General features: G+C 40.5%; 1 protein-coding gene across 1 annotated transcript in view; it reads right to left on the minus strand.

The window, feature by feature from the left end:
* The window catches only part of itpr2 (inositol 1,4,5-trisphosphate receptor, type 2), a 58,314-nt gene that overhangs the window by 1,210 nt on the left and 34,659 nt on the right, over window positions 1-22,445 (minus strand). The window contains exons 38-56 of the mRNA XM_085281820.1: window positions 22,207-22,327; window positions 21,610-21,797; window positions 21,345-21,525; window positions 20,355-20,608; window positions 20,067-20,267; window positions 19,379-19,489; window positions 18,967-19,062; window positions 18,766-18,885; window positions 16,480-16,614; window positions 16,190-16,382; window positions 15,848-15,973; window positions 14,093-14,268; window positions 13,838-14,002; window positions 13,575-13,758; window positions 11,816-11,902; window positions 10,887-11,008; window positions 10,607-10,772; window positions 10,347-10,507; window positions 1,310-1,471 (exon numbers count right to left, since the gene is read on the minus strand). Of these exons, the coding sequence (XP_085137946.1) occupies window positions 1,310-1,471; window positions 10,347-10,507; window positions 10,607-10,772; window positions 10,887-11,008; window positions 11,816-11,902; window positions 13,575-13,758; window positions 13,838-14,002; window positions 14,093-14,268; window positions 15,848-15,973; window positions 16,190-16,382; window positions 16,480-16,614; window positions 18,766-18,885; window positions 18,967-19,062; window positions 19,379-19,489; window positions 20,067-20,267; window positions 20,355-20,608; window positions 21,345-21,525; window positions 21,610-21,797; window positions 22,207-22,327 (2,949 nt within the window). The remainder of the gene's footprint in view (window positions 1-1,309; window positions 1,472-10,346; window positions 10,508-10,606; window positions 10,773-10,886; window positions 11,009-11,815; window positions 11,903-13,574; window positions 13,759-13,837; window positions 14,003-14,092; window positions 14,269-15,847; window positions 15,974-16,189; window positions 16,383-16,479; window positions 16,615-18,765; window positions 18,886-18,966; window positions 19,063-19,378; window positions 19,490-20,066; window positions 20,268-20,354; window positions 20,609-21,344; window positions 21,526-21,609; window positions 21,798-22,206; window positions 22,328-22,445) is intronic.

Consider the following 22,445-nt stretch of genomic DNA (forward strand, 5'->3'; position numbering starts at 1 on the left):
GATGTAATCTTCTGCACGGCTGCATGAAAATAACCTTGTTCAACACTGCCGTTATGACTGGAAACTAAAATGTCCCTTGGAAACTTCATTAGAGGACACAGTCATGTGTGGGAGTGTGCAGAACTGTGACCTGCACAGTGGATGTATAAGAGTAAGTGCGTGTGTGTAAATGAATCAGAAATGCTGGTTCACATTTACAGTGGTTTCCAGTGTTGACGTCACAAATGGGGTCCATGGGTTCTGTGAGCCGTAAACTGTATATGCAAAATAAAGGGGGCGAAAAAAAAGCAGGCTGTGCAGAAAGCCACACTGCTAAGTAGCGACACACATAAACCTACACAGAGTCTCAGCTGTGATAGTGTGCAGAGGTCAGCAAAAGGTTGTAATGAAGGAGGAGCTGCAGGAGAACTTTCCTCCCAGTGAGAAACAGTCTTGAGTTCATATCTGGTGTGAGACCTGCAGACCTCCCTTGTGACTGCAGAGCTGTGGTTGGGCCTCACCTAACCCTCCATAAACACACTCACCTCCTGTGGCGTAAACTACACTTTCTGTTTACCATATAGGTGGAGTAGTATTCATGCTAACCCTATGATTCCTTATTAGTCAGAATAGAACCGGCAAACTTAGATTAGAATAGGTCCGCCTGCAGCTGACGCAAAACAGATTCAAAGATAATGCCTTGCCATCTTTGTTCAACCGTGCTGTAATAAAAGACATATTGAGCTGTTACTGGGGGTTACATGAGAGATCCCAGCACACAGCGAGATGTTACCAACTTTACTGCTTGCAGAGGTCGACAGTAGCTGTTCTCTTTTTTTGTTGTTTTTGTTTTTTTTAGTGAAGTGTTATTCTGCCCCATAAGGAGCTGTTTTCACACATTAGGCAGAAGAGGAACAAGGACAGGCCTGTGACTGGAATCACATGCAGAGGAGGCAGGTGATGAGAGTGATCAGTCACACTGCAGCAGCGGTGCTAGTCATCCAAACAGCCAGAGGCTCACTGGCGGCTCTCAGTCGTGTCGACTGCTGACGTGATAGTCACCTGTCGTGCTGCGTTCAGTAGCAGAATCCATCTGCATGAATAAACTGAGAGCATAGGGACTCTGCTAAAGCTATGTCTTTTATGTGACCTCCTCCCCTGTTGGTGTTACGAGGAGTCATGTGATGTGGACTTCACAGCACATGCGTGGCAGTCAGCTACCGAACAAGACGCAGTTTTACTTTGTGCTATTAAGCAGTTACAAAGAGCACAATGCTCAGAAGAGACCTTTTCCACAAGAGCATGAAAAATGCCTGAAGTAGCATTCTACCTGTTCTTTGAGCTCAGCCAGCTGGCCTGAGAGCTGAGCCACCAGATTGGCAGTGTTCTCCAGTTTCTCCTGCAGAGACCGCATCTCATTTTGCTCGTTGTCTCCCTCGCTGCTCACCAGAGACATGGCTCTCATACGAGGGAACCAGTCCAAGTTCTTCTCCTGGAGGAAAGGGGGAGAGAGATGGTATGTATGAGAAACTGAGAGAAAGGTGAAAAGAATAAACGCCTGAAATAAAGCTGACTCAATAGGTCAGAAAGATGGAAGCAACAGTATGTTGGCACACATGCAAGATTTGCATAGACACGTCAGGAGCATTACAGTGCTGAAGCCAGACTGCAGGAGGAGAGTAAACACAGAGGTAGTGGTAAGTGAAGACAGGCATGGAGGTTTAATATTAATCATTTCATCAGAATGGAAGCTGCTCTCCGTTTTGCACCTGACAGTGTAAATTTTTTTAAGCACCATTGCTGTCTCTTGGATACAGCAGATAGCAATAATACACTAAATGAACAGTAACTGGCATTTCAATTCTCACCCACTCCATAAGCACACTGTTGATGCACACAGGAGATGAGTCACTGTCGTCTATCAAGAACACAACTGGGAGTATAGTGTTACTTATGCGCTCGCGCGCGCGCGTGTGTGTGGTCACATGCAAAACGCGGATGTTTATTTTCTGTTTTTCTAACAGCGCAGCAGCAGCAGAGCAAACACTCTGCAGCAACGGTATAAGAAAACAAGGCGCATGCAAACCTATAGAATTATGTAAAGCGTGACTGTGTTTGTCTCTGTGTGGGTGTGTGTGCTGTTCATTTGCTACTGCATGGATATGTACACAGAAAGGTGTGAGCGAGCGTGTGTGTTTTACAACACGCGTGGCTCTTGTGCAACGCTGAAAGTGAGATAGGTTTCACAGCGACAGACTGCCATCGGCTTATCTTATGTAATATTCTTTAGCCAGTTCTTCTGATAAAAATTACTTAAAAGGTGCTGAGAGTGGGATTTGACTGGCACCACGTTAAGTCTGGTAGGAGGAGTGAGGTATTCTCCCACCTTCTCTTATATAAGAATAAACCGCAGGGATAGAAAGACCGATCAGAGTGCGAGACGCTGAGGACAAAGAAGAGGGCATGCCGTCTGAGGGTGGACAGGGATGTGGAGCGTGTCGGTTATTTGTTTGCATTTCCTCATGTGATCGGTTTAACCACTCTGCTAGGTGAAACATTCGTATCGTGAGTTTACTGCTTTGTCCATTCCTCATCAACAATACAAATGGAAACTCTCAGAAACTGTTCATATCAGTTTTATATATGCTCGCAGTGTCAGATTTTTAACATTCAAACACTGAAAAACTGTTGTGAATTTGACAGTTGTATACAAAATACAAATTTCTACTATATAGACTGAAATCATAATAATAGCACTGGGAATACATGAGAAACTCTTAGTTACTTCGTTACCCAAATCATAAGTGAACCTTCAAAGTAATTTCAGTTTAGCATGCACATGCACTCACCAGAGACTATTAGTTTTACCTTGCTAGCATATTGGTATCACAGCATCACACAGTTGGTGCAGATTTGTTGGCCACTCATCCACGATGAGAATTTTACCACATCCCAAAAGGTGTTCTATTGGATTCAGATCTGGCAACTGTGAAAGCCATCCAGGTGCAGCAGACTAATTTTCATGATGAAGAAACCAAAGCTTTTGTGAACTTTGGCCCCAATTTTCTTTTCCAATTCTGACAGGCGTGGCACCCGGTGTGGTCTTCAGCTGTCGTAGCCTTTCTGCTTCAAGGTTCAGGCTCAGAGATGCTCTTCTGCATACCTTGGTTTGTTGATGGGTTATTTGAGTTACTGCTACCTTCATATCAGCTCAAAGCAGTCTACCATTCTCCTCTAATCTCTGGCAATAATAAGGCATTTTCAACTAAAGAACAAACAATCTTAGCATATTACTTTACAGATGGTTTGGTGGGAAAATCCCAATAGATGATTATTTTGTGAAATACTCAGACCAGCCTGTTTGGCACCAAAAATAATTCCATGTTCAAAGTCACTAAAATCACCTTTCTTCCTCATTCTGATGCTCAGTTTGAACTTCAGCAGGTTGTCTTGGCCATGTCTGCATGTCTAATTGCTCACTGGATATTTAGCAAGCAGCTGAAAAGGTGTAGCTAACAAAGTGGCCACTGAGTGTGTACACACACACACACACACACACACACACACACACACACACAGTAAGTAAAAGCATAATATATCCACTTTAAGAGATGCATCAAACAAGCCGTTTTCTAAAGGAAATAGCTTAACTTACATTATACAGATCAGAACAATTGTACCTAATGAAGTGGCCAGTGATGTTATAAACTTTGCATTTTTAGCATTTTGCTAGGCTTTAGCTGACGCCAACATGAAGTATTAAAATTATCACATTTAACTGGTGTTATTATATAAAATCAAAACGCCTCATCTGAGGGTTAGAAACAGAGAAAAAAGGGGCCTGGTGAAGAATGGAAGTGGAGAAATATGATCAAGTACACATATTACTAAAACTGGGTTTAAAACAAGGTTGAGTCTCTTTCACTGAAGTAGATTTATGATTAGGTGCCATTTAGTTGTGCTATCACATAAGCAGACCCTCTTCGCAGAATGTCAGCTTTTATTTTAAATGAGAGGCAACAGCCACTTTAAGTAACATCACTTATCTGAATCATTGTTAGCAGGTCAGTTTAAGTTGTCAGGTTACAGTTTGCTCCATTGGCCATTTTGCAGATATCTGAGTCAGATCACTCTGTAAATAAAAAGGTCCTTTCACTCCTTTACTGTACTTTGTTTTCTATTCCTGTTTTTTCTTTTAACCAGAACAGTCTGTTCACTACTCAGTGCTGTAAAGTATGAATTAAGTCATTCTATAAGAGCTTGACTGAAGATCTTTTCTGATTTAGGCTTCTGGCATCACAGGGGACATAAAATTAAAAAAGGAAAAAAAAAAAAAAAAAAAAACCACACACAGCAAAGGCTGTGAGAGCTCAGAGACAAAGCTCCAACATCTGAGGACTATCTAAAGTTCACTCTTAACAGCTGGATTAAAAAAAAACCTCAAAAATGTGAACATAATATCATTTTGTATGTGAAGTCCCTCATGTTGCCTGAAGCATTGTTTAATTAAAGAGTTAAAGTTAAACATCCCACCAATGTTTTGTTGCTCTTTATTAGACTGTACAGTAATCCACTGTGGGCTATGCTGCACTGTCTCAATGAGTCAGGCTTTAGTGTCGCTTCATGATCAATTTAAACACATAACTGAGCGTGAATTTACAGACATTCATGTGCTTCTCACTCTGCTGCCGTCACCAGACCAGTGTGCGTTTATTTCATCCCGTACGGGTACATACTGTACATACAATCTGTAATATACTCCAGAAAAGTCAGGGTACTGATATAAAAGTGTGGGAACAACCTTAGATGTCACCAAAGACAAACAATGTATAATCAAATATCATCAACGCTCCAGGTTCCAACCACTGTGTTGTTGTTGTTGTTGTTGTTGTTTTCTTTTTAAAAACCCAGGCTTAAAGCATAGGTTTTAATCATGAACAATAATGCTATCCATGTAATTCTACAGGATTCATTAAACTTCCTGACATATCTGAAGGTATTAGACATGCTGTAAGCATGGAAACAGACATTTATATACATACAGTACAATAAAAGGACATATTCATTAAAACAGTGCAGCCTACTGGGTAAAATTAGTAGTTGAGAGTCGCTGGTTAGCTAAAAGCATCTTTCTCAAAATTTATTTTTAATTTAAAGTATCTGTGCAGTAATGATTTTACTTGCTTTACTTTAATTATCAGTTAAGTATGCAGCACATAATTATTAAAGTGCTATGAAATATGTTTTTTGTATTATGTGTCACAACTCCATGGATCCTCTACCCTACACGCTTGACTTTGAGGTTAGTCAAGCTCAGTGAGGTTAAAATAATGGAGTTCAGCCTGAATGACGTAGCTGCACAACACGTCCTTGTGATCAGCAGCCACAGAAGAGTGTCAAAGTATACAATGACACAGCACACAACAGTGCACCAGACAAGCATACACATATCACTGACACACACACACACACACACACACACGTTCTTGACTGGGACATTTAACAAAAAACCACAGCAGTACTTTCATCTCATTAAGCAAATTCTAACCTCTGTCCTCAGTTTACATCACAAATGCCGGCCCTTCGTTTGCTTCTTTTATTAAAGGCAATGCGTTGCATGTGCGTTATATCAGAAATAAAGGGTTCATGATGTGACAGTGACTGTGTACATGTGTACGTGTGTGTACGTGTGTGTGAGAGAGAGAGAGGGAGACAGAGAGAGAGAAAAAAAAGAAAGGGACAGGGGAGCACGTGCCAGGCAGGGCTGAGCTATTAGCAGGCCACTTGAGATGGGTTATGTAACGCTGTGGCTGCTGCAGTACTTGCTGGGCCTGTAGTCGCTGTCATAATTTCACACACAAACACCCGCACACTGACTCACATCCACATGCACAACACCGTCAGAACAGTCACAGTGTAACAAGATCCTACTTTTTTTCTTCTTCTTTTTTTTTGGCTTTGCACCACATCACTTTATCCTACCAGATGAAATCATTAGTCAGGAGCTGCTTGTGTGTGCCTGCATGCATGTGTGTTTGAGGTCATCAGGTTACAGCTCTGTTCCATCACTGGGAGGGCAGTTTAGTTCATACAGCAGCTGCTGCCAGTGTTACCCTAAAACTGTAGTGAAGTAGCGGAGAATAGAGTTAAAAAACAAAAAGATCCAATTAGTAAACTGGCACCAGCAGTATTTCTACCTGAACATCACATCAAGCACAACTCTGTGTTGGGATGTGGAGAACACAAACGGTGCAAGCTGCTGCAGACATCTGCATCATGAACTAGCACTTCTCTCCAATTCAGCTGCTCTTTTACAGCTTACGTCAAAACACCGACGCTTTCTCTTATCAAGACTAAGTTACTATGTGTGAGCAAGTGGAGCAATTTAATACAACATTTTAAGATGACGGGGCAGCAAAGAGACAGACTTGTTTAAAAAACAAAAAAGCAACAACGAAAAAACAAAACAAAACAGGAATCCTAATCAAGGCAGTACAGTCTGAAACATGAGTCCCATTATGCCCTAGCAGAGCAGTTTATTGCATTTTTTAATTAGATCCTTACTGTCTGGTATATGCTCACACAACTTGTGTATCTTCTGTTCAAAAAAATAAATCCAAAATAAGACTAGTTAAAAAGCTGAAGTTAAGGTAAAGTAAGCAAACAACTAATACCCTAAACATATACCAAACTTAAACTTAATGAATGTCAGAAGCTGAATGCATCAGACAGAAAAACTATTTCTGGAGATTTTAAAAATGTAAAACTCTGCTTTCAGTTCCCTGTGCAACCTGCACTTAGGTGAAACCTGCACCACCTGCACTCTGAGTACAGCACAACCTCTTTATATTTATTCTGACATGGTGGTAGGATTTTATATGAAAGATTGCAGTAAAGCATACAAGCGCTGCACAAACAAACTGTACGCAACAGGCTGTTTGTTTAGTTGTCCACGTGCGTGCGCATGTGACTGTGTGGGTTCTGCAACACTTAAGAGGTGTTAATATGTAAAACCCAAAAGAAGTTAGAAGTTCATAAAAAAAAATAAAAAAAAAGGTGATTCTTTACAAATCAATTTATTCACAATAATATTAATATTATCTCATTCTGAATTTTATGGCAGCAACATGTCTCAAAGTTCGGATAGAGGCAACAAAATGCTGGAATAGAAAGTGGTACTAAGTAGAAAGGGGTGGAACAACATGCAGCTGAACTTCTCAGAAGTAAAGATCGGTAAAGATTGCACCAATGTGCAAAAAACTACATCTAAAAACTGTGGAACAGTTTCAGAATAATGTTCCTGAATGTAAAATTGTAAAGATTTTGAACATCTCATGACCTACAATCAAAGGTTTTTTCATAATCTCTGTGTAAACGTCTGGATTCCTGTGATCTTTAGGCCCTCTGGTGTCAGTGCACTGAAAACAGGCCTAAACTGTCAAGGAAATCACTGTACAGCCTCAGAAATGCTTTAGTTCATGGTGTCATCCACAAATGCAGGTTAAAGAAAAAAGAAGAAGCCAAATGCAAACATGATCCAGAAATTCTGTTGCCTTGTCTGGGCCAAAGCTCATTTAAAATCGTCTGACGTAAAGTAGAAAACTGTGTTCTGTGATCGGACAGATCGATATTTGAAATTCTTTTTAAAGAGAGCAGGACCATCTGATGGTACGGGGGTGCATTAGTACCTATGGAATTGTCAGCTTGCACATCTGCAAAGGCACCATCAATACTGAAAGGCATACAGCATACAGATTTAAGAGGAACAGATGCAGATGATGTTGTTGTCAGAAAAAGCCTTACATATTTTTGCATATTTCAGCAAGAAAACATACTGTAGCCATTGAAACAGCATGGCTTCATAGTAGAAGAGCCAGGTGCTGGGCTGGCCTGCCTGCCTTGAAAACATTTGGTGTGTCATGAAAAGAGAAATACGACAGACGGCCCAGGACTGTTGAGCCGTTAGAATCCAGTATCAGACAGGAATGGGACAGCGTTCCTCTCCGAAAATTCCAGCACCCAGTCTCCTCAGTTCCTAAATCTTCACACGCTCTTGTTAAAAGAAAAAGGTTGCTGTGTGCGTGCAAATTCAAAATTGGCTCGTGTTTCTTCAAATGGTGCATTTTCTTAGCCTAAACATTTGATATGTTTTCCATTTTCTGTTGACAATAAATTAAGGGTTTCTGAGATTTTGTTTTTAAGTAGAATTTACACAATGTCCTCACTTTTTTTTTTTTTTTTTTTTTTTAAACTGGGTTTGTAAATTCCTGACTCATCATTGCATCATCACCCAGCAATACCTTGGCCTGGCATCAGAGAACCGACCTGTTGGAAGACCTGCTGATGCATATTAATTCAACGTCTATCACCTGTTTGTTATGCAAATTGTTCATTATAATGCCACCATTCTTATGCCCATCACGGCTGAATGTTAATCACAAAATGTGCCATTGTGCTCCAAGGCTTCATTTGAATCCATTAACCTAACAGCAACACCTTTAGTTGCCCTTACATCCTTCAACTTCTTGTCTGTGTGTCAGTGCGGCAAGTTGGTACATTGATGATAATAGACCTGGACTGGGTTTAATTACTATTTAACCACACTGTGTCCCTGCAGGTTAGGAGCTCAGTATGGTGAGGACTACCTGAGTATAGAACCCCATCTCTCTCCAGCAGCGAGGGGAAAGGAGAATAAATTGGGATGCCTGGCACAGTCCTAGGGGCTCAGTCTCATTTTTTGATCACTCGTCTGCTGTAGAGGATCACGCTTCTATAGCACACTGTGCAAGTCTGCTAACTAAAGAGGCTGTGCATCTTTAAGGCTCTAACAGGAAGACATCTGTATGCTCATCTGCTTGGTGCAGCTTGCCAACAAAATATGAATTAGGGGGTGAAATGAATGTGTTTGTTTGTCCATATGTTCCTGGAATAATAAGGAGGCTTGGGTGTGTTTATGTACCACCTTAAAAATGTGCAGTCTCAAATTCCTAAATCTTTACACTGCTGTATGTCTCTTAAACGTGATCTGTATAAAGAGAGTTAAGCTATTTTGATCAGACAACAACTTGTGAGATGTACCTGTTAAAGTGGATCTATTACGCTTTGACTTATTGTGTGTGTGCGCATATACACTAAGTGGCCACTTTGTTAGGTACATCCGAAAAATGGCTGATTAACAAGCAGCCAATCACATGGCAGCAATTCAATACATTCAAGCATGTAGATGTGTTCAAGACAACACGTTCAAACTGAATATCAGAAAGAGGAAGAAAGCTGATATAAGTGACTGAGCATGGCATGGTTATTGGTGCCATACAGATTGGTCTGAGTATTTTAGAGAAATCTGCTCACACTCACACACAGAAAAAAAAACATGGATCCATCCTGCCTTATATCATCCATTCAGGCTTCCGGTGGTGGTGTAATGGTGTGAGGATGTTTTCTTGGCACACTTTGAACCCTTTAGTACCAACTAAGAATGGTTTAAACACTAATGTAACCCTAAACACCAAAGCCTAACCGAGTACAGTTGTTATTAACCATGACCATACCTTTATGAGCACAGTCTGCCCACCTTCTGACAGCCGCTTCCAGCAGGATAACTCGACATGTTAAAGCTTAAATCATCTCAAACTGGTTTCTTGCACATGACACTGTACTCAGACAGCCTCCACAGTCACCAGATTTCAAACCAATAGAGCACATCTGGGATGTGGTGTAATGGCAGATCCTCATCATGAATGTACGGCCAACAAATCCGCAGTAAATGTGTGGTGCTATCATGTCAATATGGACCAAAATCTCTAAGCAATGGCTCCAGCATCCTTTTGAATTTATGCAATAAGAATCAAGGCAGTTATGAAGGCAATAGAGGGTCCAACACAGTACTAGCAAAGTGTAATTAATTGTGCGTGTTCATATTAAAGCTGGCCAAAGTTTCAGATAAGGTTAGCATATGAGGACGAGTAGAAATGATCCCTCTGAGCGGCTCTGTTTTTTCTACTCGTCACTGTAAAAGATCAGAGTGTGTCCGCTTAGCATCGTCATCTCAGACACAGAGCGCCGGCTGTGAGCACGGCAGCCCCAACCGCTTGCTGCTCAAATCTTCTTTTTACGAGAAGCTTTCAGTCAAGCTTTTTAAGCCCACTTAAAAAGTTTGTTTTATAAAGTGGGTGAACTGACACACTGCACCAAAGCCCAGCATAATATAAATAAGAATAATAACTGTTTTAGTAGATTCTGAGAATAAAAATATGGATGCGTAAATGAGCATAATGGGTCACATTTAAAGAACATAAATCTGCATTACAAAGATACACTGTAACCATTTCCTGTGTGTATAGTGTGTATATATTTGGCCTACTTACTGCAATCATTTTGTTTACGTAGCTCTCAGGACCAGTGTACTCGGTTGGATCCTTCACTCTCACCAGAACCATGAAGTAAAGGTAGTGCCACATGTTGTGTTCAGACTTGATATGCTCCTCAAAGGACACCGTTTTGTTATCAAATTTGTCTCTTTCCAACCCTGCAAGATTATACACATTAGCTCTGTTATGAATTCTACCTTAGACCATTTTGTCTATCATAGGCATGCTAGCTATACCACGAAGCTGTCTGTACACACCACAGATGAAACAACTGGTTTTGAGGATTTCTTCCTTCCCCTGTTTCTCACTCCTCAGGTCTGCAAAGGTGTCAATGATAACACCAAAGATGAGGTTGAGAACGATGATGATGACAACAAAGAAAAACAGAAGGTCGTAAACCACTCGAGCTGCAAATAGTGGCTCCTGGAAATATGGAAGAAACGCAGAATTTTATTTCAGGTTTTTCTTCAGACAGAACACACAATGAGAAAATGCCATTTTTCTGTATTCCCTGTATTCGTTTTCGGCTTGTCCTACCTCTTTGGAGGGTCTCCTGAGAATATCTCCCACACCACCTCCATTACGCAGGCCCTGGTTCAATACAGTGATTATACACATGAGCAGAGTGTCGCACACCCGCTCGGTCCCATCGTCTTCACCTAACAAGACGAAAACACAGAGAAAAACATGTGATGGAAGAAATGGAGAGAGAGAGAGAGAGAGAGATAGAAAACCTATAAAAAGGGAGATTTTATCAAGAGGACCTTTGGTGTCTAATGGGATAAATGTGCACCTTTAAATTTGTGTTACATCTGGTATGAAATTACACAAGATTGGACTGACACGCAATACTGTTGTTCTTTAAAAGTTCTTCTTAAAAGGTGCTTCCCTTTTCCATCATTACATTCTGCTCATTTGATAAATTGTTTTTATTAATCTCACAGTGAGAATATTTATTTTTATATTAGTCTTAATTTTATTAAACTGAGCTAGAAGAGTTGAAGAAGATTTTAGTTCATGAAATGAAAACAACATTCAAAAACAATTTGACCTAATTCAGATAAAAGTGACTGATAATAAAAACACCTCCAACTCCTACTGTAAATGAATAAAGCCACGCACAGCATGACTGCTGAGGAGAAAGAAGAGGTGAAGGATGTGGCTGAGATCACGTGTGTGCCCTTATGGCGCAGGTGATCCGTGGAGACGAAGGAGAACAAACAGGAGTAGGAGTCACCCGCCCTGCCTCATCAAGTTTCTTTGTGTGCACAAACTCAGTGTGTGTGCATGCGTACGTGCTTATGTCTCAGTATGTGTGTTAGTAACCTTTCAGGAAGTGATTACTGCTGGAAAGGTCACATACACGCCCACCACCCCAGTCAAAACACAAAATCTTAAAACTTATCCACTCCGTGACTTCCACCATGGGTAGGACATATTCAGTTTAATTTTACCCCAAAACCTACCAGGAACAGATGTGGGTGTAGAAGCAGGGCATCTCTCATTCAAACATGAGCCTGCAACCTCGCTGTTGCTCAATAAATCCCTTTTTCCTACAAGAACAACAAAAACATGGGAAGTTTGCGTCAGTGACAACAGCACTAAAAATTTCCATATGAAAGGTGACGATTAAATTATGCTCCTGCATTAAACCTTCTTCCCGCTAATTCTCATCAGCGCTGGTAGAAATCAGCAAGAAAGATATAGTCAGACATTATGTAAACTGAGGCAGCAGCTGCTGGGTGGGCGGTGAAGTGTTGCTGAAAAAACCTGAGCAAATCATTTGCACATCGGCAAAGCCCCGAGCAGCAGAGGAGCCGCACCGCCTGAGCGTGATCTGCTTGGGCAGACAGGCAGAAGAAAGAACTGTGCATCTGGACCAGAGTGTCACCAAAAGAGCTTTTTACAATGATAGTCTGGAGAACTGAGGGCAGGTGACACAGGAGGTTTAGGAAGGAGAAGAAGACGACAACTTGGCGGGACAGGGGAGCACGGGGGGGGGGGGGGGGGGGGGGGGGTGCAGGGGTCACAGCTCTAAGTTGGCAGAAGAGTGTAAAGGGTGCTCCCCAGTTTTGATGAAGCTCCCTCACGTCGTATCTCCACTCAGCCTTCAGCTAACATACAGAGAGGCGTGAGCCCAGCTGGTTACATAACCCACCACTGCTCGGCTGTGTCTGCTGTGCTCTATTCAGCAAAACACAGGATGGCGCGGCCACCAGGTTATGCAACAGGTGCACATGTGCTAGCAGGATGTCTTCCTGACCGTGGGTGCTGGAGCTCATTAACACTACCCACACTCTCCACAGTGTTTTCAAAACATGTGTCTGGGTATATAAATATATATATATATATATATATATGGCTTACTCTAGATGGTCGACAATTTCTATGGGGAGATTATACACAAGAAAATGCTGATTTGATCATTGTAATTAAGAAATTATAGATCAGATCAAAAGTGAAGGGAAAAAATGAACTCGCTGGATCAACTAGCATCCAGCAACTCCAAAATGTGAACAACTTTGTACATTCCGTTCTATGATTTACACAAATTCAGAAAACGAAAACACAGCTCACTAACAAATCACAGATGTTCATGGCTGGAAAAGATTAAAAAAGAAGAGCAAACTTGTTTCAGTTCAACTAAGGATAACTTTCACGAAAGATAACAAAACTTTCCTTTTCCTCCTTACACAGTATAGACTTGAAATGAAGTTAAGAGAGATAATACATATCACCAGATATGCAATTACTGCACATACTACTAGAAGATTTGATCTTTTTTTACATTGTAGAAATTATTATTTATTTAATTGTTTAAACATTGCCAAACTGGAGCCATCAGTGCATTTTTAAAGGTTTTTAAGTATGACACATTCATTGGAAAGGTCAGGTATAAGTACTATGACTAAAATAGATGTGGCATTCTTGCAACTGATTTCTATTGCATCACATTTCTTGCAGTTACATCTGAAGATGTTGAACATCACCCATGTCTCACTCAGTGTTTTTTCTGCTTTCCTCATAAAAGTGGAAGTGAAACTGTCACTATTTGGTGTAGTTTGTTTTAAATATCACACTAGACTGGTGATAAACATAAGCAGCATTTTTGAAGCATTATTTTCAAATGGCAATATCAAAGGATATCTTAAAGCCCAAGGAATTTACGACAGGGAGAAGACCACAGTAATGACTTAGTGTACTTTAAAAGTTAAAGTTTCTGACCTGGTGAAGGAAGGCGGTCCACCTCCATGCGGAAGTCGTCTTTGAGGAAGAGGAAGCCGATGATGGAGAAAAAGTAAACGAGAAAAACGGCCAGAACCGCTGTCAAAAAAATGGAGCGGCCATTTCTCGTCACACTCTTTATCACATTGAGCAGCGTCTCCTCTCGAATCACCAGGTCGAAAAGCTGCAAAAGGAGATCGTTATCTGTGAGCCATCAGCAAACATTCGGAGAACACTGTCACAAATCAAACGAGCTCTCTTACCAAAAAGCTGTAGAAGAACTCATGAACAAAGAGGCCCAGGACGCAGATGATGGCATACCACAAATGGTAGATAAAGAGCATGTCCATCACGACTGCTTTGTAGCCTCGAGTGAACGTCCCCTGGTTCCCCACAAAACTTACAAGAAACACCAACTTGTTGAAAAGCTGAAAATGGAATAAAAACAAAAAAAAACTCGTACGTGTGAAGAGGCAAGAACAGACACATTCTTCAAAAACAAGCCTTTGTTCACTTACATTGACAGCACCGAGCAAAAGCAGCGCAGGGCCGAGGCCCATTGTGTAGATAGCACGCAGAATAAGGGAGACCAGGAAGAACCCGATGCCTATTGGTTTAGGTAAGACGGGAAGCAGTGCGGTGAAGACTCCCAATGCCACCCACAGTAAGATATTCCAGAATGGGGATAATGTGCCTGTGTGGAAGAATAAACAATCGAACAAGGCACAAAACATCAATGCTTTAAAGCACAACATCCCTCTAATGAATTATTTATCTGAGCTAAAAGCTTAACTTAGCAAACAGTCAAAGGAAACACTTTAAAATGTCAAACAACCATCCATGGGGACAGCATCAGTCAAAACAACCAACTCTTCTTCAGCTCACTGAGTAAATCAGCAGAGTGATGCTCATGGGTCTTTTGGAAACTGCAAAGTGCTGACAATTCATTGAGGAAGTATTTATCAGAAAGCCATCTTTAACACTTCTGTACGCCACAGGAACCACGTGTACAGTAGGTTTACATTTCAACAAATCACACCAAGGCAAACCAGCAAATACAGCAAGTTCTAGTAACATTTCGCAAAACCTAAAATCAGGTAATCTAACATTGCACGTAAAGAAATGAATTTTAAAGAGTAAAATAGGATGATTATTGGGTGATTTAACTTCATCTGATTAATTAGGTCTCAGGCTGACGCCAGGCTGAGGGCAATGACATGCAGTCGTATCAACATACCGATAAAAACGATTAAAGTCCAAGTTGTCCCACCTCAAAACGATATCATGATGACGTGTGAAGGATTTCCTTTAAGCACATTTTGTACACGCCTACTGCTTCTTATCCAATTAGATACTGTATGTTAGATAAATCACCAGCATTCATGAGACTGAGTGACCAAGGTGTTTAAATAAATGCAGCATCACGTGTCACAGAACACACATTTTCAGTCATAAAAAGAAAGCAATAATCATTAATAATTAACATTCCAAAAAAAGAGAATTGTTATAAACTTACTTTACTTGAAAATTAATACATTCAAAGTGTTCTTCCATAGGTTTTTAAAATTATTAAAACTGCTTGATAAAACAGCTGTAAATAGATAATTTTTTAAAAAAGATCTGCCTGTTGCTCATTGCGTTGTAGCTGATGGTTGGTGGTTGACACTCCAGGCAGTGGTTGCACAGGTTTTCCTCATGTCACATGTCTCATGCTGTATTCACCTCATTTGCCCATCTCAAAACTGAAATTAGTTTAAATAAATGGCCCCTTTGCCAACAGTTGCTTTAAAATTTACCACATTTCTTTCTTTCTTTTCATCACATAGCCACTAGTCTCTTTAACTCTCTGTGTGTACGCCTCTTTTTTTTTTGCATGCTTGACTCCCTCATTATTTTAGTTGGATAATACTAATGAGTGTGTCTGCATTTGAATTAAAGAGATACGGCATAATTTAGCTGATATTAAGGACTTTTATTCTCCACATACATTTTCTCTAGTACATTTATGAGATGTTATTTCAGCACCAGGAGCTGTCCATACTATGCTCTATACAAATTTTACACAATGCACACAATAATTCTGTCTGCCTCATATGGTAAGTTCATCTCTACTTTGATATTGGCAGATGTATTGCAGATTAAATAGTTAATCCATGTCCAGTAGGAGCCATTTGAAGACCACTGCCTTAAAACATTGGTTTGCTTAGCAAAAGGTTTAAAAAAATGGCTTGAAATTACAAATTACAATTTGAGAAATATGCAGAAATTCTTACCCTCATCTTCATCGTCACCAAAAGGGTAGAATACAGCCACAGCAATGTTGAGCAGGAGGGCCAGGTAGAAGGAGATGCTCCCCCAAAGAGAGATGTGACGTGAGAACCAGAACAGAGCCTTATTTTCTGTGCAAACACAACAGGGAGCATAAGTACAGGCACACGAATTCAGCACACACCACATCACTGCAGGCCCTTCAGTTTACTGTGAAAATAACATAACCAGACTTGCTGGATGGGAATCGTGATTTGTCGTCCTGAAGCCTGTTCCTGCTGCCACCACCGCCGCCACAATCATTATTATTTTCCAAGAACTGGATGCCGAATGTAAGGAAGACTTACTGCGGATCTTCTTCTGCCACCTCATCTCATTGTAGAGGTTGTCAAACTGGTGGAAGAAGTCATTAACCTTGCTGCCTTGGTCATCTCTCTCAGTGGTGGTGAACACACGCATCTTTGACTCCTCAGTTAGGTACTCACAGATGTTAGGAACTGGAAACACTATCTGCTCCATGCTGCGGTCATTACGCACAATCTGATAACAAAGATTAAAGGTTTGGCTTACAGTTTTATAGTTTGACGAACGATTTAAGAGATTTTAGGATAAATGATAAATTGATGATGCGGGTTACCTCTATCTGAGCTGTGTGCTTCGCATAGTAACGGAGGGCATCATCCTTTTCCTTATCGTGGTCCATGCCTGACCCCAGACCTAACCCTGACCCAGGGGTGAGGCTCTGCTGCAAGATTTTGTTGTGCCTGGCCAACTAGGAATGAAGAAATATGATTAATATGAAGATATGATTTTGCTGCACTACACTGGATGATACTGTAACCAGTAATGAACCAAAACTAAACAAATATGGTTTACAAAATCTCCTCATGAGCGTTAATGTCATGGTCATTTTTATGGATTTTACAAGACATGACTGTGACTTTGGAAAACAAGAACTGGGTGCTGCTTTAACCTTGACTGAAATTTGAAATAGCCCATATGGACAAGAAATATTCCTTCTGGAGAAAAGTTTTATGGTCAGCGCAGACAAAGGTAGTGCCATGATGACAAGAGGTATGTTTCGCGGAGTAAAGGTGAGGCTTTCACACTAAGAACACTCAACTGCCAAGCATGGTGGTGGTAGCATTGTGCTCTGGGAAGTTTTGCTGTAGTACTGGTACACCGCACAAAGTGGATGGAATAATGAAGAAAGTTCTTTCACCTCACATTAAATTAACATCTAAATGGTTGAAAATTTGGCAAAATTGGGTTTTCCATCAGAGCAATGATCCCAAACACACATCAAAACTGGTTTTGGGATGGATAGACCAGGCTAACATTAAGCTTCTGGAATGGCCTTCCCAACTCCATGAACTCACCTCTATCGGAGGATTTTGGAGCAGGTCTAAAACCCAGGTGTGTGACAACCAATTTAAATAAATTCTGCCAAGAAGAGTGACCAAATATCTAAGCAGAATTATGCCACAAAATTGTTGATCACTATCAAAAGGTGTGTGTGTGGTCGAGATGCAACTTATTAAGAGATGTTTAATACATATATTTGATCACTGTTTATATATTTTTGAAAGTCCAAAATAAATGCAATCTTGTGCACCCGATTCTTGTTTTCTAAAGCAATTAAAGATGTAAAGTATACAATGATTCCACCCTGGAAAAAGCCCTAAATTGTTGTGAAATTCATACCCATGATGAGCCCACAACATCTGTAAGTAATGTCTATATACCGTTCAAATTCAAGCTTTATGGCCTTGTTTTATCTAATAGAGCTAAAGCTGCCATCTCCCATTAAAGGAATTGAATTATTTCACAGTTTTAAAGTGATCCAGATCCCAACCAGAAACCAGCAACAGTTTCTTTCTTTCCCCACACTCTGCAGAGGTAGTTTTTATGTATCCTTGCTGATAAAAAGACATTGAAAAGGACACCTGTGGCACAAGAATTAATAGATGAGGAAGAAACAGGTTCTGGCCTTTTTCCTTTCCTGTGTTGTTTACTTGTTTTGTGTACACTGAGGTCAACTAGAAATCTAGGTTCAGTCAACAAATTAGATTTCCTTATTTTTTTCTGCTTCTCTTTTTAGGTGAGGAAAATTTAACATGGTTTGTGGAGTTCTGAATACTTGCTGAGGTTTTCTTTTTAATTTATTATATTTTAAACATCTATTTTACTCCTTTAAAATAGGCAATTGTAGAGAAATTTATGGAGAAATGTAGAGAACCATTTAGTTTGTGCATTCTATCTATTGTTTATTTTATATTATCAATTTAATTTGTTTATTTAGACAATCAGAAAATATATTTCAAAGCTGATGCACACATTTGTGCATTCCTGTTTTAAGCTGAAAGGTTATTTTTTTAAAAGTCAAACATAAAAAAAAAAAAAACTAACAAAAAAAACAAACATGCACACTTCCTTGTCATGATGAAACTCGTCTGCTCTGTAGACCAAAATATCCTGTCTGACACTTTGCTCTAAAGAGACAGAAGTGAAAACCCACAAGACTTGGCTTGCTCTCAACAACAACAAACAGCGTAGACAAAGACTGAGACACGTCAGATGGACACACACATTTAGAACAAAAACAAATTTCTCAGGGGTACAGTACTCCTTCCTCATTCCCTCGTTCCTGATCCCTGGACAAAGCAAACCATGTGTATTTAGTTGTGCAGCGACTACCTGCCTCAGTGAAAATGCCTAAAGCCTATCTGTCAGTAGAGCCAATGTCACAACACAAAAACTCATTTCAGAAAACTGTCAGAGCAGTTCATTCAGAGAAGCACTCCTCCATCACTTGGCACTCCTGCACTGCACTGGCCCAGTGGTCATTAGACTAAAGCATCACTGCATTTCCTCTGTTTGTCTGACCACTTTAGACTAACTCAAGTTTAATCTTTTCTTTTACCTGGTGGGCCAGGATGTAAATGTTGTGTCCGACATCTTTAGGTTTGATCTCGTCTCCCATGCCGTCATCGTCGTCTTCACTCTGCAAACCCTGTTTGTAGGCGTCCTTCATGACATCCACCTGAAGCAAAAGTGTTTTAGAAGTCACCGTTTTTGCACCACACGTCAGGTGTAGTTTGTGTGCATGCATGACCACACTCACCAATTCAGTGGGTCTCATCTTGTAGAGAATCTTCTCTGCGTTCTCACTGTCATGGCAGCTCTCCATGATAGCTAGCAGGAGCTTGGAGGCATTGTTCTATGATACACGTTTCAAAATAATCAGCTTTTATATTTTGATCAGTTACACAAAGCTGAATAATTGAAAGGAAAAAAACCAACAATACTGGTCAGATGCAGTTTTTTCAGAGTGCTGTGATTCGACTAAAGGGTTGTACTACTAAAGACATCTGCAGTCAGACAGCCAGTAAACATGGGCTTTATTTGCCCCATTGCCTTTTTCATCATTGCACAATTGTTATCTATATTTAATTAATACTATGCAGCAATGCAAGTATATAATAGGGTAATGGAAATGTGTTGCCTCCCAGACCTCTCATACAACTACTGCTCACCTTGAGTTGCAGCACCAGGTCCAGGCGATCCTTACCCAGGGGGTTGATGGCGTTGACAATCAGTGCTATAATAATATCAATACCATTTGACTCATGTTTAGCTATACAGCTCTGGAAAAGAAAAAAAATGGACATGCTGTAGTCAGTGTTGGCTACATTACAAAAAGAAAATCATTAATATAATTCATCAGAAGAAAGTGTCTGTGCTTTACAGGTAAATCCAAATAAAAGATAGTTTAAGACGGCTTACTACACCACAGCTCATGATTAAAACAGCGGTGTGATCACAAAGTGACCAGGTCCACTGTAGACAGACATTTATGCTCATATTCACACCAACAGTAGATTTAGAATCACCAGATTTCCTCCTCCTTCTAATTAGAAACCAACACAGACACAGGCGTAACATCCAAACTCCATACAGAAAGGCCCCAGCTGCTCAGCTGGTTCGAAACCAGAAATTTCCTGTTTCCTGTATTCTCAACTTGACTGGACTTGAACACATGAAATAAGAAAAGCTTTTCGCTACAGGTTTAACGATACTGTATGATGCTTCACATTTAGGAAAAGATGAACAATTTTTCAAATATATTCACAGTATTAGGCTCTATTAAATAAATATGTTGACAACTTGACTATCCAATAAATCGAGCATTTTCTCTCAACTAACCAGCCACCCTCCTCCTACCTGGTTTTCATGGCAGGGCCCCTGGCAATACTCTGTAATGGTTTCCAACGTTTGGAGAATCAGATCCACATTATACTCATTTATATAAAGTCCCAGCAGCCCTAGGCCTCCAGTGGTGCTCCCACAAATGCAGTCCAAGAACTGAAGAGTCTCACACACCAGATTGTAGTTAGTCTTGTTGTTCTGACTGCGCAGAAAGTTCTGGATTCAGAGCAGGAAAAAAAAAATCAATCAGCGGTCATTTTAATGACTGGACTTAGAAGGGCAAAGTTCACAGAGCATCAGTACCTGCAGCTTTGAATTGTGGTTCTCACAGAGCAGCTGTAGGTAACGCAGGATTGGTTTCATGATAGATACAGCCGGGCTCATCTGAGTGTCTTCCGATGCCTCCTCAGTACCGATTATCTCACTGTTTTGGCCGAGGCCTTCAAGGTCAGGGTCCAGCTCTTTTCTGAAGGCTGAGAAGGCCTTTGAGGTCACTGAGGAGGCTTCTTTTAGCTGCCCTCGCATGTCGTCCCTCATGTGAAGCCCAGAATCTTTCCCTACAAAGAAAGGATTTATTGAAAAAAAAAAAAAAAACACACACACACACAAACAGACACACAACACGATTCACTGTTTAACTGCAGGGCAGGAGCAAATTGCTTCCATTCATAAGTGCGGCAATTGTATTCAAGAGAAATTGATATGTGTGTATATATATATATTTATTTATTTACAGACGTTCACTGACAAGCAGGCAACAATTTAGTGGGTTTCTGTAGCATAAAAATACTCAAACTTGATACAATGGCCTTTTGATAGGATTGCAATGTGGGCTGTCACATGCTTCAGACATGTGACTGCTTAAACTGGGAACAACAGTTTCAACAGAAGTCAGCAGAGCTACAAAAATCATTGTGGATTTATCCACTACAACTTTTTTAAACTAAACTAAACTTGTAGACCTCAAACACTGTAAAAGCATTACTTTTTTCCAGTCTGTGGCTTTTTAATTCGCTCTTTCTATGGAAATGCCTGGATGTGCTGAGGACGTGAGCCTCATGACTCAGTATTGCACTTTTAAATCCTCATCGCTAGGTACCTCTGACATTATAACAGAGGTGATTCACTTCTAATGAACTTTGCTTACTTACTTTCAGCCTCCCTTTGACATTTTGACACAGTGGTTAGCTGCATTTTGAGCTCACAAACGTTATCTGGACATTATGTGGTGTTTTTGCTCTAATAAGTCAATAATGTGAAAAAAATTAAAAATACACCATCACCGAACGGTACCTTTTTTAACCCTGATACTACTGACATCACTGTCATCGTCCCTTCTTTTGCAGGTGACTTCAAACATGTTGACTGACACGGTGGCTCGAATCTCCTGCTGGGCCAAACGCATGCGGTCGTAGAAAACCTTGAAGAACCTCTCGGACTTTTTCTGCTTGTTCAGTTGGCTGTAGAATGAGTTCTAGTTGGGAGCAAAAATGGCCATGAGTATACTTCTAAAACATGTGGAGGAGAAGTACAGGATTCGTGTATCTGTGAAGCCAACCTGTATCTGTGTGTTTCCACCCCTGAGAAGGGCAATGCCCAGCTCGATGCTCTCCTTAAACAGTCGATCATTCTTGGTGTTGACGATGAGTTCAATTACCATCTCTGTTGCCCCAACATTGTCCAAAAGACACTGAATATCCGAAACAGTGGTGGCTGGCTTGTCAGCGTCTACCATGGGAGAACCTCCTGCAATGATGTAGAAATTTAAATTCTAGCTTCTGCTTCTCATGCTCTTTCTGAGTTAGTCTCATGTATGTTGCCTGGTTATTTTTGTGCTGCTGCTCTCCCTGCCTCTGGCTTTCCATGCATGCACATACCATATATAAATAATTGTAGATAGAAATAATCTCTTTTTGAGAAATTGAACAGGAAAAACTTTACAAATGTTTGATTATTTGTTATGCTCATCTACTATATTCCACACCTGCCTGGACCGAATATTTGTGGGATGCATTATAAACCTCTTATGTCTGCCAACAATTGTCAAACAGCATACTGCCTAAGAAACAGAGCACTGTCATTTTAGTTCCTGTTGTTTCCTCGGCTGTGAGTAGTTATTGCAGCATCTACTCAGTTTATTTGGGGTTCTCGGTACCTCCAGGTGACTGCTTGACAAAGCCACCAGATGAGCTGTTTCCACTCCCGAGCTCTGACTTGGAGAGGAGCTTTTGATTTCCAAAGTAGCGTGTGAGGAGAATCTTTCTCAAGTCGTTTCCCTGTGGAGACAGAAATCATAATGTTAAATCCATTTAAAAGTCTGACTGAGTATGAGCTTTAAACTAGGAAATTCACACATATTTAATAGATTTTGATAAAGCTTTTTTCCCCCTTTAC

Source organism: Mchenga conophoros, linkage group LG7 (assembly GCF_057382185.1).
Source record: "Mchenga conophoros isolate Kocher_MC1m ecotype Shallow Benthic linkage group LG7, M_conophoros_male_GT1.1, whole genome shotgun sequence".
In the NCBI taxonomy this organism is placed as follows: Eukaryota; Metazoa; Chordata; class Actinopteri; order Cichliformes; family Cichlidae; genus Mchenga; species Mchenga conophoros.